The sequence below is a fragment of the Dendropsophus ebraccatus genome, chromosome 10, assembly GCF_027789765.1.
Source record: "Dendropsophus ebraccatus isolate aDenEbr1 chromosome 10, aDenEbr1.pat, whole genome shotgun sequence".
NCBI lineage: Eukaryota > Metazoa > Chordata > Amphibia > Anura > Hylidae > Dendropsophus > Dendropsophus ebraccatus.
Window position 1 is genome coordinate 70,063,074 of NC_091463.1, and position 17,077 is coordinate 70,080,150.

At 39.2% G+C, this 17,077-nt stretch overlaps 1 protein-coding gene across 2 annotated transcripts in view; it reads left to right on the plus strand.

The window, feature by feature from the left end:
* GPC4 (glypican 4) overlaps positions 1–15,106 on the plus strand; it is a 79,306-nt gene extending 64,200 nt beyond the window's left edge. For both annotated transcript variants that reach the window (XM_069943187.1, XM_069943188.1), the window contains exons 5-9: positions 6,251–6,381; positions 7,843–7,989; positions 8,773–8,903; positions 9,114–9,289; positions 10,058–15,106. In XM_069943187.1, the coding sequence (XP_069799288.1) occupies positions 6,251–6,381; positions 7,843–7,989; positions 8,773–8,903; positions 9,114–9,289; positions 10,058–10,275 (803 nt within the window). In that variant the 3' untranslated portion in view covers positions 10,276–15,106. The remainder of the gene's footprint in view (positions 1–6,250; positions 6,382–7,842; positions 7,990–8,772; positions 8,904–9,113; positions 9,290–10,057) is intronic.
* The last annotated feature ends 1,971 nt before the right edge of the window (positions 15,107–17,077 follow it).

The window sequence follows — 17,077 nt, forward strand, 5'->3', positions numbered from 1 at the left end:
TCCCGTGTATGGCGCCGTTCTATCCAGCGGTATTGGGCCGTGCTGAAGCACTGGAGGTCGGCTGGCCCGCTTTCAGTGGGAGGGAATTCCCTCCCCTCTATGACGCAGCTCCATTAGAATCAATGGAGCCGTGTCATAGAGGCTTCGAAAAACAGGCCGAGGCATTGGCTTCCCCATGACGGCGCCGATCTATCGATGTGTTAAATTCAAGAGGCTGTACCTGGTGGTACATCCTCTTTAAAGGGGTTATCCAGCGCTACAAAAACATGGCCACTTTCCCACTATTGTTGTCTCCAGTTTGGGTGGGGTTTTGAAACTAAGTTCCATTGAAGTAAATGGAGCTTAATTGCAAACTGCACCTGAACTGGAGACAACAGTAGGGAGAAAAGTGGCCATGTTTTTGTAGCGCTGGATAACCCCTTTAAATTACCCCTGCTGTCTCTGGAAAAAAAAGTGGCCATGTTTTTTTAGCGCTGGATAACCCCTTTAAGCTTTCCCCCAGCATAGTTTCTAAAGTTAAATCATGCCTGATATTGGTTATTACCTTTTACCAAGATTTACTGTCTGGGAGTAGTTCTGGTTCCCCCTCCCCCTTATACATTGGAGAATACTGTAATTGTAAACTAATTCTTCTGTATAGTATAATTATATAGCCAACTGGCTGTTTCTATTAGGCTTTTCTCTGAGATGATGTCGGTGTGGAAGTATTTTTGCTGCCCCGCTGCTATATACTCTTGTTACTTAATGCACGTCAGGTTTCAGACGCCCAAGGCATTGAACAATGCTTTAATCCTTAGAACCATGTCATGAATTTAACAAAATGCTTTAATTAATCAGTGCTCCGCTTGCCGAGTTTCGCCCCTTTTTACTTTATTGCTTCAGATCCTTTCTTTATGCCTTTGTCTCTTCAGTAGATTTTTTTTTAAACTAATTAAATACATTTTCAAGGAATGTGGTATACTTCCTGAGGAGTGCGCTTATTAACCGCTTTGTAGCCAGGCGGCAGATTGGAGAACTTGTTTTTACTGTGGTGGAACTTCATTGTCTTATAGACTCTGACACGTTACAGGAAAAGCAGTGAAATCTGTTTTAATGGCTTAAATGTAATTTTTATTCCTGGGTTATATGGAAATCAGCTTTGTCTTTGAAATTAAAAGTTTGATATGGAAAGTGAGAAAGACATGAGACATTAATCTTCCTTCAAGCAGATAAATTTCCGTTCTTGCACATTCAATGAAACCTAATTGCGAAGGTCGCTCAGAATTACATTTAAAAGTGGTCTTCTGCGGAGGTGGTCTTCTCAGAGAAAATGGCCGCTACATATAAGTTGTGGTGTACTGAAAATCTAGTCTGGATGAGGAGGTGGTCTTTACTTTACCGATACCAGTAGGAGGTACCATGACCATTCTCAGTCCTTTTTTGGCCTGTAGTATACATTTATATATTACATTGTTAGTTTATTTTGCTGATTGGTCTAAATGGAAGCCATTACAATTTTAAAATCTTAAGGTATGTTCACACTGAGCAAACTCGGCGGAATTCCACGGCGGAGCTCTCGGCTGTGGAATCTCACCTGCCTCAGTGTCAAACAGTGTCTCTATGGGAGGGCTCGCACACCTCCGCTCTCCTCTCAAACAATTGACATGTCAATTCTTTGAATGGAGAGTGGAGGACAGCAGAGGCTTACAAGCCCTCCTACAGAAACTCTATTTGACACTGAGGCAGGCGTGATTCTGCTTCCGAGAGCTCCACCACGGAATTTTGCAGAATTTTCTCCATGTGAACATACCCTTAGTCCGTTTTTATGCGGAATTTCTCTGAAGCAGAATGTATTCTGCCGACAGTGCCAGTTAGAGCAACGCTCTAGGGCAGATACATTTCTTAGATGAGGTCATGTGTGACTTCTGGAATTGTGAGAGCACTAACAACTGATAGGGTAAATTAATTTAATAGTTGATGGTACCAGACACAAGCCATCCATGCCCTATATCATGGCCATTCTTCTAAATAGTCATCATGTGATCATGACTTATTTTTCCCTAAGAAGATATGTCTGCCTAGGTTTAGACAAATGGGTTAACTCCATTATGATTAGATATATTCTGCTGCCAGTGAGATGACTACTGCTGTTTACCGTTGGGAAAATTCATTTCATAGATGGGGGTCCTAGGCGGACTCAAGCCCTTATTACAAGTCTCAAAAGGGGTCATATTGGCTTCTGTAAAGAGACCATGGATTGTGGCAATTCCTTTCGTCAACATCTAATTCGACATTTTAGCCAGTTGAATGACTGACTGCAGCTTTCCATCTATAAAAGCCTTCAGTGGCTCCAATATGGTGAAATGTATTCTGCTGAAAGTGACAGGGAGAACAGCCATTATTATCTGATTGGCTTCTGCACAGGTGTTTGGAGTAGAGGCATATTAAAGCGAATGTACCATCGGGGACACCACAGGTTGCGCAGTCCTTTTTTCAAAAAGCCACCCGTTTCCCACGCTTGGCAGTTCTCTCTGCTCATACATTAATTGGCCTCTATGCACTAGAGGTGGGCCAGCACCCCCAGTGTGATATCTCCTCCCCAGGGCTGGCCCTGCCTCCAGTGCATAGAGCCTGATGGGTGTAAGAGAAGAGAACGGTGACAAACTTTGGATCAGGGGGATGTTTTGAATTAAGGACAGTGCCACCGGGATTCCCAACCTGGTGCCGATCGGGTAATGTAAAAAAAAAAAAAAGAAGAAGAAAAAAAGATGCACCTGATGGTACATTCAATTTAAGGATATGCTAAGAATGTTATTCCCTAATACAATGGGTATCCACCGCTATGGGCCATTTGAAAAATCCAATAATTGATGTCAAATGAGTCTGCCCTTATTCTCCATTGTCTTTGTGGAGCTGTAGTATTAGGTCCTAGCATAGTATTGGGGGTAGATTGGTGGTAGTAAAAAGTCCTATCAGTCATTTTTTAGTGTCCATCCGCTACAGACAGTCCTTTACTGTTCAGAATCGCATTTTCCAGCTTTTTACTTTTTATTTTAAACGAAATGATGTATATAGTAGAAGTAACCTACAGCTTTCACGCTGGCTGTGTTAATAGGAGATGCTATTTCCAGTAGTATTTCATTTGATACCTCCAGTATACAAAATCCGGTATCCTAGGTGCACACTACAATTTTTAATGAGTTCCTCTCCTTTTGCACTCTATCAATGCCTATCTGCTACAGTTGAGTATATTCTTGTGAGCCAATTATTATACTTCTTATCTATTATAACTTACTTTAGGAGCTCAGCTGGAGACCAAATGCATTTGCTATATCAACAGTCAAAAGGAAGGAAAAAAAAAACCTCTAGCATTCTTTAGCTGTGATACATGTACTGCCATGGCATCGGCAATAACAAAAGAGCCAGTTCATACACAATTCCCATGCTCTTGTGTATGGCCTGGATAACTCAGAGTTTACAAAGACACCAAACAGCCCAAAGAATCGGGGGTTTGTGTTTCCTTTCAGGCTCTCACTAACACATTATTAATCTGGGGCCTTTTGTGGCCCCTAAGGGAATACAAAGTTACCAGATTAAATAATTTGCTTTCGTAGTTGACATAGAAGGTGGAAAAAAAAAAAAAAAAAAAGAGTTCTAAAAATTTTTTTTTTACCTTGCACATTTATGATGCTGAATAATAAAAAAAGAAATTCTGCTGGGTTCTTAAATAAGATTTGTGTCTTTTTTTTAAAGATTTTTTTTTTTTTTGTATGGAAGAGAACTGACAACAGTGAGCTAGTTTGGCTTGTGTGTTTCTATTTACAAGTCTCACTTGCTGACACATCAAAGGGATTTTTCTCCTCCTGTATCACAATGGTATATTCATGCCAATGGCCTTTGCTCGGGGATTTGAAGCAACTTTTTTTTTTTTGTTACTGAAGGCCATCACAAAAATGTCTGACTCCTTTGTTTTATTGTATTTTCTTGCCTTCAACAAAATATGCATTTAGCCAGATTCCTGTCTCCAGGTTGGGTCAATTGAATTCCAGAGTGAGAGGCATTGTCATTCCTATTAAGATTTTGGTGAGATGTTGGGAAAAGGGGCATCTGGTTTTTGAAGTCAGATTTGGGGAATTGCTTTTTTAAATCCAAAAGAAAGAAAAAAAAAATCTTTTTTTTTGCTTTATAAGTGTTTGGATTCTTGAGGTCATTTCGCCTTGTGATATCACATTTAACATGACCACAGTCACGGAGGTTACCAGATAAAAATATTTCCCTATACGTCCTCAGCAGCAGCACAAATGGGGAAGATCCTATCTTCCTGTAATGGTAGGACAGATGGTACTAATAAAAGATTGATATTTGTGTTCCACAGATACTTATTTGAGGATGTTACGTTTTATTAGTTTTAAGGTTATGTGACTTCATTTTGGGTTTTTAGGCAACTTGGCAAAATAGTATTGCTGAACGAGTACAAACCCTTATATTTTGTAGACCTTCTATTTTCCATTGCCATCTTGTTACACCTGCCTCAATTTTTCTAACCTACAGTATAAGAAAATTACTACCGGATTAAATTACATACACACGTATGCCACGAAAAGGACAGAATTGCCCTTTTTCAGTGGCGTACGCCTGCTGTATCTCCCACTCGCCTGACAGGCGGGGAAGGGGGAGGAGGCGTGGCCTCCTCCTGCGCTAGGTTTATGAAGGTTTACGCCTGGAAGTGGGCGCAAACCAGGCAAAAATCTACACCTGCTACAGAGCAGGTGTAGATTTTTGTGCAGTGCCTGCACCAGGCCGGCCAGCTGTACTTAGGGGCTTGCACCTCTTAATAAATCTGGCTGGGAAAAGGGGGTGGGTCTTTATTTAGGATTGGTGTATTTATACATCAGTCTTGGAATACAGGCATCATCAGATTATCGTTTATTTAGGTTCAAACATAAAATCATTGGGCACCCACTGCGCATCGCTGCGTGGAATAGCGATGCGTGGCGGGCGACCGACTATCTCACAAACACCATACATTACTAAGCATGTTGCAGGTCTTCTACTGCGCTTCTTCTTCCTCCTGGTCCCGCGCAGCAGCAGCTTCGGTGCGGCCTGTCTGAGCTGACAGACCACTCAGCCAGTCACTGGCCAGGACCACAGCGGACAGTAATTGGCGCATGACCGGGAGGAAGAAGGAGCACAGGAGAAGACCTGCAACGTGTGTAGGTAATGTATGGTGTTTAAACAAGGGCTGCAAGGACATTGGTAACAATGTCCCTGCAGCCCCCCTTAAACGATTGGACCATGGAATAGGCCCAGTAAACGAGTGCCGATCTCTAGTAGATCGGCGCTTGTTTACATTATTGATTGGGTCCCCATTGGCCCATGGAATAGGACCCTTAGTCTTTTCTTACAGCATGTCCCCCCCCTAGTCTGACACTCTCATCTTTGATTGGATAGTGTACGGACATGCCCCCAACTGGTAACACTCAGCTGGCTATTTAGTCATACATTATAATAACAGCAATGGCATAATACAGAAATATAAACAAATATGTTCCAGAATAGTTGTGCCATGGGAGTACATGTACTGAACCAGGCATGGAGGGAGTGGTCCTCTTTAAATTACCTTGTCACCCGATCAATAAAATACACACAAGACATTATTGTAACAAAGTGTTCAGAGGTCTTTTAGGGGGAAAAACACATAATAAAAAATCTTCAGTAGATTTACCTTGACTGTGTTGGTATGCAGTAGCCTAGCTTTCTTTCTCTGATGGTAACAGCAGCATTGCATGGTTTGGTACAAAATACGCTCTGCTCAAATTTCTTTCTAAAAAATGCCCAGACTGTGCTCTTGAAAATACTTTAGCAATTTAGATTGGGTAATGGATTTGACCTTTTTCTTTCTGGTAAAAATTCCAACAGACCTTCATGGTCTTGGCTGTATTAATGGCTGACATTCTGCCAGTGTAGATTTCCTGCCTTAACAAAATGTACAGTTTGCATTGGAATAGTAGTAACAAAACTTCACAAAGTGCCCTTTCAGTAGAAATATTCACTCATCAGCCTTATTTCAAGGCAAATTCACTTAAAGCGCAAACATCGCAAAATGGTTTCACAGTTTAGAACAAAAATGATCGATAGGGTCTAATAAATTTCAGTGCTCGTAAGAAATAAAGTAGAGGTTTGCCTTGAACCTGCCTTCAATAGCAATAGAAATTACAGAATTGATATTGAAATTGATTTACATTCATCCTATTTTCTTCTTCCTTTTTAGATTCCATGTTAATGGTAGCCGAACGACTGGAAGGGCCATTCAACATTGAAACAGTCATGGATCCCATTGATGTTAAAATCTCCGAGGCTATAATGAACATGCAGGAAAACAGCAATCAAGTGTCTCAGAAGGTTTGTTCCAGGCTATAATCTGCAGTCGCTCTCCTCCGATTTTCCTCTAACCTATGATGTAAACATCATTTTCTACTGCACACTTGCTTTAACCTTCTCTTTATTTTGATTACTATATTTACTTCTCTTTGGACTTTGATACTCTTTATGGTGTCTTTGCAAATGGCCATCTACTACCATCTAGTGCAACTAAAGACTTGGGGGGGCATTCCATTCAACTGCTTTAATATGGAAGCCAAAATTACACATTTTATTGTTGACTCTGAACCTGCAATTAGAGTGGAGAGGCACATGGACCTTCTACTCTTATAAATGGGTGTACAAAGCAGGATATGCACAGGCTCATAGGACAACACCTTTTAAATCGTTTGAAAGGGTGCTGTATCTGATATTGCAGCTGAACACTATTTTAAATGAATACTTGACACAGTTCAATGGCATGAGGTAAAAAAATATTTTATAGATGAGTGAACTTCAAGGTCGCGCAAACCCAAACTCTTGGCATTTGATTACCGGTGGCTGAAGAAGTTGGATGCAGCCCTAGGGCCATAGGCTTTATCCATTTTCCTACACTCCGTAGGGCTTCATCCAATTTCTTCAGCCACCAGTAATCAGATACTGAGAATTTGGGTTTGAACGAACTCCAATGTACTCAAAGTTTTGGCATCTCTAGGTGATGCATTTTTTATTTATTTATTAAGATACATTCATATAAGTTGGGCCTTTTGAATTTGTAAAGAGGTGCTCATGTATTTCCTTTCATCATAAATGGGAGAGTCTGATCCCATTGGGAAACCTCAACCAATGAATCCAGTATGCCATAAAATTCCCCTTAAATTACCCTTATATTCCTTTAGCGTGCAAAAAAAAGGTCACTGAAAGACGAAGGATGAAGGATTTTTAGAATCCAGCATGCCCATACCTTTTCTCCCCTTAGGGTTGGGAGACTACCATACACATTAATATGGTTAACTGATCCCACGGAACTCATCTTGGCCAGCTATATAGTCAGCTCCCTTGACAAAGTGTAATAAATGGGCAGGTGCAGCTGTGTAGCAGCCCTCGTAACACATCTAGATATATGCATACATCATATTTGGTTAGTTTAAACTGTTTGACTGCTATACTTCTTAAGCTTATTAATGTAACCTGCTTAGCACACAATGAAATTGGGATCAGTAGGGAGGAACCGGTTTTGTCTTTACTAATTAACTCTTGGACAAGTGGGAGGAGGACATGACCAAGATAACAGGCAGCTGCCACCCCCATGCACATTGCAAAAGACTTGGTCAGCACATGGTAACAGAGTGTATTAAACAGGCTGGTGCCCATCTGCTTTGACTGCGGTGCAAAAGCAAACAGATGAAATAATAAAATTATTACATTGCTCCTTAGTGTTGTGACTTTAATCTCACCAAAACTCTAGTCTGCTTACTGAACATAATGTAATTTTTGTTATAGGTTTTTCAAGGTTGTGGACAACCAAAGCCACTTCCTCCTTCAAGGGTTTCGCGTTCTGTATCCGATAGTAACATCAATCACCGATTTAGATCGTACAGTCCAGAAGAGCGGCCCACTACTGCCGCAGGAACGAGTTTGGATAGACTGGTGAGTTGAATTTATTTCCATGTTGATGGCAGTTGCTATGAATAGGCAACGCACACAGACAGTGACCAGCATCAGAGATCACTCTGATGCCAGTCAGTTAAACATACGGCAGTGTTTAGATGGTTGTCTGATAGTTGGTCACACTGCCAAGGCTCCAATTGCCATTTTTTCAGCTTAATAGTGAGGTGTTGGTTGGTTAGCATGGCAGCCAGAGACTTATTGACTGTCTATGCATCAAGATTAGTTGGGCTTTATTCAAAAGAGCCTAAAAGGACATTCCCATTGTCCCTATGGATTTCTGACCTGTTTGCCCCCATTGGAGGTGGTTATGAAGCTGAGGTCAGCCAAAATGGGCATGTTTCTTGACTTGCATGATTCCTTTTGGTGTTAATGGGAGTTAGGGTATGTGCACACTATAGAATCCAGGTGGATAACCCACCGCAAATTCTGCTACTTGCGCTTGTGTGCGTCTCTGCCTGTGCCATAGACTCCATTCTATGCACAGGCGAATTCCCCGGCGGAGTCCGCCTGTGCATAAAATGGAGTCTATGGCACAAGCGGAGATGCAAGCGGCAGAACCCGTGTCAAGTTATCCACCCGGATTCTGAAGTGTGCAGATACCCTTATGTAATTCCAGGTGGCCACAGGTGATCTGCAGGGGTCAAGGAACCATTAGGAGAGGTGCAAATGCACATATAATAAAAACGTGGAATAAGAAAAAGTCAAAAAGTTTTTTGTGATCTTTTTTGGGAAACTGCCTTTACCAAATGTTTTTGCTTACAGGTGTCTGATGTGAAACAAAAGCTGAAGGCTAGCAAAAAGTTTTGGTCTTCTCTACCCAATAACATTTGCAAAAACAACTGGACGTCGGGCATTAATGAAGACGAATGCTGGAATGGCAGCGAAAAAAGCAGGTTTGTATTCTATTCTTGTTCTTGGAGCAAGCCAACGGCTATTAGACTGCCTTCCAAGTGGCTGTTTCCAAGTATTCAAAGTCTTCAATGCAAAAAGGAAATTGTAGCCCTTGTTATGTCTTTATTAATGCTGTGAAAGATTTAATTGGCTTGATTTTTTTTGTCCTTCTTATACAAGCTAGATGACTAATTTGGCTTTTTTAATTCCAGGTATATGTATACAGTCACAGCCAATGGTCTGGAAAATCAGGTCAATAACCCTGATGTGCATGTGGATACCACAAATCCGGACATCGTCATTCGTCGTCAAAAGGTTTCACTGCGCGCTATGACAAACAGGTTGAAGAGTGCTTACAACGGGAATGATGTGAATTTCATTGACATAAGTAAGTATTGATTTGTGACAAGATTGCTAAGATAAGGTTTTCCTCTCGCTATAAATTGTTAATATGTGGAAACTATTCAAAGCAAAGGTGTAAGGGTAGAAACACACACACGGATTTTTACCCTGCAAATTCGCTGTGAAATCCACTGTGGTTCCCTTGCTGGTCATTTTCAATGAGATTACTTGCAGTGAGATTGCCCCCGCCACCCCGCCGGCCGGTACATACATTACCTGCTCCATGCTCCGGCTTGCTTCAGAGGCTCCTGGCGTCTGGATGTCCCGCTCAGCCAATCATTGGCTGTGGAGGGGCAGCACACTTATTGACTAATCGTGATGTTCAGCTGGGAGCCCCTGAAGCACGCCAGAGCGTGGAGTCGGTAATGTATGTACCGGCCAGCGGAGGTTTAAGCGGGATGCCAATCCCGCTGTGAGTATGTAATCTCATTGGAAATAACCAGAAAGGGATCCGCAGCGGATTTCACTGCGAATTTGCAGCGTGAAACCCACTGCAAATCTGGTGTGTGTGTGTTTCTACCCTAAAAGGGGATTATCCGCAGAGCAGAAAAGGTCCTACATGCTCTGCTCTTTAGCTCTCCAATGTCTCCCTTTGTCAGTCTGGGAAGTATACCTTCTAGGGGTATGCCCACCCATGATGTTCAATAACTGTACTTTTAATGGTGTGGTGTGGTAGGTCATTTTCAGTTAAACCATTCCCGTTACTTGCTTCCACATGTACTTCAGTAACAGTTCTCTCCTTTTGGTCACTCAGGTGATGAGAGCAGCGGGGAAGGTAGCGGAAGCGGTGACTGCGAACCACCAAAATGCCCCGACGATTTTGTCATCAAATCTACAGACGACCCAGTCAAAATGAAACCAAAGATCATTTCCGATAAGACTTTGAACGCAGAGAGTGGCGCTCATTCCATCACTGCGTCACTTACAGTCATTGTTCCAAGTGTCATACTCTTGGTGGGACTTTGGAGATAATGGAAGTTTTTCACAATTTTAGCATCAATAATAAAAAAAAAAAAGACTTTGAATCAAAACGGAAAATGCACCTTTTTCCTCTTTATAAATCCATCGAACAGTTTTTATCTCTTTGTGCGTCAATGGACAAAGGTGTATGGTTTATTTTTTAATACGGTGCCACAAGAGTCAAGTGCTGGATTCATTCTTATTCCTCACTGTGCTGGAAAACATGAACTCGTCTATCTGTTCGATATGTTAAGATTATTGTGGCACACAGGCATGTATATACAGATGTGTAGGTAGAGAAGCTTTAGTGTTTTATATCACCTTTCCATGTCATTAATCCCAGTGTCACATCTAGACTTTTTGTGTGTGTGTGTTATCTGTACAGAAGCTAATTTTATTTATCATGTTATAATTCGGGATAAAATGACCAAGCAACCAACAAAGTTACGCTTTATTTAGTGCTATACCATTGTTTTAATATATTTACAGAATAGATCCTTGATGTATTTGGTGCGTTGACCAAGCGTCACATTTTCTTTTCTGGACGAGTCCTCATATGTTAGTGTATAGTTAACATGGATTATCTTCACTTTCTACATCAAAACACTTCAGTTAGCCTAAACAATTGACTATGTGCTTTATTTGTCTGCTATAACAAGATTTACATTTTTGTTTTTTATCTTTTTTTCCATCGGTGCTTTGTATTGGTCTGTGGTGTACTGGTCTCTTAATCCACTATGTGGCAAGTAAAAACCTTGCTTAAGGGGACTTGGTCAACTTGTGTTGTACTAAGTGTCCTTTGGTGACGGTTTACTGCACAGTCATGCAGTATTAAATCTGCCCATTGGTGAATTATTCAAAAACTAAGTTTACAACTCTCAAGCCCATCTAGTTTTCAGCTTATTGAAACAAATTGGTGACCACTGGAGGTTTATTACATGGTATGGCCCTTGAAAACAGGTAAAGACTGAGTTGGAAGCCTAAAGAGTTAAGAATTTCTAATTTTATTTTTCTCTACCCCTTTTCCTCCAGAACATGAACTTTATACATTGCTGTGTGTCTGTTGTTGTTTTTTGTGTTTTTGTTGTTTTTTAATATCCCATAGCTTTTTATTGAATTATAGGAAAATATCAATTTGTACACATTTTATCTTTAACATCCGGATGTTCTGTGATCTTATTTAGTTGTTTTTAATGGTACATCTAGCAATACAAGTATTACACATTGACTGCATTCAGTGAGGAAATTTTATATATACTATCTTTTTGTCTATATAAATTAAAAAAAATATTCAAATATAGGATCTGTCAATGTAAATGTGACCCACAGCATGGGGATGTAATTTTTTATATAAATATATATATATTTTTTTGTACAAAGTTAGCTAAACCTACTGTTATATGGAGGAGTCTGATCTTTGTAAGTTTGTCTAGAATAAACACGAACAAATTTATATCGATTTATCAGCCATGAGTTAAGTACCAACAGGTTTCTTATAGAATATTCATTGCTATGCCATCTGGCTTTTTTGGGGATAATTTGATTAATCATAAATTAACCCATTATTTATTAAAACAGTTTCATAGCATGGATCTTCAGATTTTCTTTCTAATTTAAAAAAAAAAGCAAACTGTAAAGAAAAATGACAAAAAAAAAATAAATCTTTTTTTTTTTTTTGGGGGGGGGGGGGGAGTAAGATGACGTTGTAAATAACTTTGTTTGAGATGGGAGAATGAGAACGTGTGCTAATACTTAGTAATAACTACCTCAATTCTGAGGAATTTCCTTTTTTCACTCTAAGGGGTAATATTTTTAGTAGGAGTGAGTCTGGTCTCCATAATAGTACTAGTAGAGCTATCCCTACAGGCCTAGTTAGTTTTCTTTTCACGTACAGCACTGAATTCTTTCCAGCTGTTCTTGAGATTTTTTTTCAGATTGCTTTTTTTTCCTGCTTTACACATTTTGCCTATCACTAAGCTTTAATGGCACCCCAAAATATTTTGCCTTCATATAGTATAATTTTTTTTTTCCAATCAAAGTAGCTTGATAAATTCTTAGTGTTTCTCAAGGGTGCAAAATAACATGGAGTCAAACCAAGTATTGTCACCCCTGTCACACACCCAAGGGCTGTATGAAAATTGAATACCAATTGCTTATCCATTTTACACTTTGATTGTATAAATAACCCAAAAATACTTATTGCTGAAGTTAATGGATATATTTCTGTGTTCATCATGGTTTTCACAAAAACAACTTCACAGTTTTTACCGTTTTTGCCATTTCATAGTGAGGTCTGTTTACCAAATGGTACTTTTTTATTCTTTTTTTTCTTAATTTTTTTTTTTTTTTGTAGAATAAGATATATAAATGGTAAAATCCATTTGTAACATTTTGTAAACAATATTTTCAAATAGGCGAACATATAAACCATTTCTAAATACAGTAATAGAATTTTTTTAATCTTAAGAGTAGAAATGCCTCATTATTCCATGGAATATTTTGCAGCCGTTAGAATTTGAGGATGGCGACGGTTTGGTGTTGCTGGAGATAAAGGCAGATGCAGACACATAATGTCTAATATCCTTGTGTGCATATGCTCGTATTTATTTAAGCTATGAAGGAAAGCATACGTAGGTGTATATTAATCTGTGATAAATTAGGTGTGAATATCATTTTTTTCTATAAATATAATCCAGATACACGTTATTACCAACTCGCCTGGATATAAAACAGTAGGTTACTCTTTGGGGTAACCACAATGTAAAACCTATAGAGAAATTGTGTATTTCAAAAATTGTAGATTTTCTTATTTTTTTGGTGATTTTTTTTTTTTTTTTTAAAGATTACTCATTATTTATATGAATACACAAAATACACCATTGTATAGAATGAATACTAATTAGTTCACAACGGTCCTTATGCGTGAGGAAATTTCATGAAGCACAAGTTAATTTCTCTGTAAGTTCTTACATTGTCGGAAGAAGCGCGAGCATCTGAAGGAAAATACAGGTGGAATCGTGATTGAAATGTAATCCAAAAACATCATGTTATAATAATTTTTTGTTTTCATCACATGGCTCTACTAATGGAACATGATCCTTATATTGTTTTCACCTCTGAGACTTTTAGTCCAAATCCTTTCATGGTTTTATGTTGATACAAAATACCCTTCATTTACCCTTCATTGCTAAAACCGCTTAGTTATAAAGAGATGTCGGACACCGCTGACTCCTCTCTCTCAGTAGGTGATCGTAAGGAATTGGTCTTTTCTGCCTTAAATGTGTTTTGTTAAATAAATGTGCCTTTTAATTGTATAAAATGTTCTTTTGTCATGGCAGTTATGCTATATAAAAATATAAAAAAAAATGAAAAAACAAACTTTTTTTTAATAAAGTCAAGCCATTTTTTATATAATAAACATGTACAGAGGTTTGTGGGGCATACACAGTTGTGGTTCACTATTAAAGCCATAAACCTTATACCTTCCCCTTTTTAGCGTTCTCCTACCAAAATATCTTTTTTGGTCTCAAATAATTTTTTACAAAAAAATCTCGTTTTTTTTTGGGGGGGGGGGGGGATGTGACTGGCTAAATCTAGCACCCCATTTTATTCCCTGTTTTTCGAACATTGTTGTACATGCACTAAGTTTGTAAAGTTGAATTTCCGTGTGTGTGTTCTTTTTCCCCATTATGTACATGGTGGAATCAAGTTTTGCCGAATTTATTTGCACAAACCAAAACATGACACAGTTACATAGTAACTATAAAATAATTTAGTAAAGGAAGACTGTCGGCCTTTGCAGGGTTTTGTAAGTATGTAGGTTTATTGGAAACATTATGTATGTGCCAAGAAGTATGTGAAATGTTTTGGTGAAATGGTGGTACTTTCTAAATTATTTGAACTAATGTGTAAGTATATTTGGGTTGCATTCTCAAATCTGAATGTTTTGAAAGGGTCCCTGGCATGTCAGAGACGTTAAAAGATTGAATTGGTCAGGGGTCTGAGCGTTCAGACACCCATGATTATTAGAAAGAGGCGGGAAAAGCACCTGTCTGACTGACTTACTCCCAGTCTCACTCGTTGCTACACAGGTCCGTCCTGTGTAGCAGGACCAGTGAGGCAGGGAGAGGAGTATTTAGCTGTGCGCTTCTCCCGTTTTGTTCTGTGATCAGTCAAAATTTTTAGGTTTTTTTTTTTGTTTTTTTTTTGGACAGGGATGATTAACATTTCCCTGATACTTTATCTAGAGTTCTCATTAACCGTTTGACTACAAGGTCAAGTTCATTGTGAGACAGATGTTAAGGTCAAATTTTTTTTGTTTTTGTTTTTTTTCTCAATTTTCCTATATAAGTAAATTTGTACATGTAGCAGTGGATTATAACTAAATGAACAACACAGATTTATACATTGTAATATTTTTTATTAGGATCAGTGAATGAAAACAAAATATGCCAAATTTTTGAAAATGTCGGTATGTTGCCAATTGGAAGAATTTTTATTTTTTTTTGTTCCCTATACATTACTTATGAAAATAAGTTAAGGGAACCTAACCAGTTGAATATATCATCTGAAATTCTGCTTTCAGTTGAACAACTTTAGTCGGTTAATTTAAAAGGAAATGTGTATTTTTATGTGTACAGTCATTGCATATATATGAAAAAAGTAAGATAGAATGGATTGTTGCATATTCCCATTTATTTTGGTGTTTCGTTTAGGCTGTGTCTTTTTTCAGTTATAATGTGCATGTTGTACAATCTCTTTTTACTGTCAAACGTTCCTGGCATTAAACACCTGGACATTTATGCTCCAACCGATCGGATTAAATAAACGGAAATACATTTTCTTCCTGTGTGGTGATTTTTCTGTCTGTTTAAGCTTTTGTTGGCTTGAGAAGCTCAGTTGGGGGTAGAAACTATGACATCGCTAACATTATAAATGTATTTTTTATTACTTTGTTCTAAAATGCAATTCTAAAAGAGCAGTTGAATCTTGGCTAATGTTTAACAGTTACAATATATAATATATAATGTGTGTGTTTTCCAGTTTCTTGATACTTGTTGGTAATTACTAAAACCAACGGGGGGGGGGCAGATGGGGGAGAGAACGGATGGCAGACTGATCGTTCGCCCATCAATCATTAAAGGTGTATAACCATCTTTAATCTAGTTGATGCCAGATAAATATGGTGGAGAAGGCAAGTGGGCCATGGGGTGGTGATAGATGACATGGAGTTACCTGGATTCTTTAAATGATTGAGAACACCCCCTGGACACAATCCTCACCTGCATATTAACAAAAAGGCATATAACGATGATTTAGAGGACTTAGGATAAAAAGGATATGCCCAGATGACTAGCCTTATCCAGCCATGGGTTTACTCACACCCACGTTTTGCTGTTGACAGGTTCACTGGATCTGCTGCTAACACCCTGATGCCAGATACAACAGGACACCTTCAGGCGGGTTAAGGATGTGCGAACGTTCCTTTGTATGGGAAGGAAGTTCTTGAAGATGTATTGGGACCTTGAATTTTGATGTACTATTTAGTTATCGGTTATTCTTGTAGGGCAGTTATTGACATTTTAGTTAGTAGCTGTTGTAGGGAACTGTATGGGGTAGTAGTTATCCATTTGGAACATATATGATTGTATGGTTTAGCTGCTGTTCTAATAAGTTATCGGGCACAAGTGGTTATTGATGATTATTTTATCGGGCATTCTGAGTATATAGCACTGTATGGTTTAGAGTCATGGCTTCTGCTACAATAGATACTATACTGGCAGTGCTGGACCTAACAAACGGTGGACATCAACTGTGCCTGATGGACCCTGGTGACATATAATGGGGTTAGCAATTTTGACAGAAGAGTCATCTGATGGCGCCTCTGAATGTGGGAAAGAAACCTTTAGGCCCTATTATACAAAATGATTATCTTCCAAATCAGTCAAATCTCTCCATGTAATAAAGACAATTAACAGCCGACGAACAAACACTTTCAACATGTCAAAAATTTGACTGCCGTCTGCACGTCTCCCTGTGTAATAGGGGAAGCATGACTGATTAAAGCAAAGGGCTGCCGCTAGCAATGGGTTCCTGCAGCCCTGGCCGCATGATTAAGCTGTTTCATAGGCTCGGTAAGCAAGCACTGCTCTAACAGAATCGGGCTCTTGTATCCTGCACATTGGGCCATTTAAAACAGCCTTTAATTGCTGTTCTTCTACGGTACTTTATAGGATGAAGGGGTCTTTATATTGTGCATTCTATTGTGCATAACACACTGTATGAGTTATTAGTTATAGGGATATGCGATATATGTGCATAAAAAAAGCTGGATCCAGTCCTGGGAAACTGGGAGAAGTTTCCCAGGACTGGATCCAGCTTTTCTGGGCCCCTAGAGCAGCACAGAGTTCAAAGGCAGCCGGCTAACAAATTAACCGCCAAGCCTACTAAAGTACTTAGCTAGTACTGTAAATTCGCTAATCTCTGATTAGTTTTTCATGTGGGGTGTTATAATTTCTAAGGTGAAGTATAATTAAGCAGTTATGGGTTTCAAAATGGTTCAAATAGCACTGTGGATTGTTGCTGTAATGGGTTTTGCTTTTACTTATGACATTTTTATGGGTTAGGATTTAAGATAAGTGAATTGCCCATCTAAACGAAGCGAATCACTTTGTTTTATCGGCAAGCTACTTATCAGCCGCCTGCCTTTCAACTCTGTTCTGCTCCCTGTCACTCCACCCCGGGTATCGGGAAAAGCTGGATCCAGTCCTGGAAAACTGGGAGAAGCTTTTCCCGGCACCTGGGGAGGAGCATC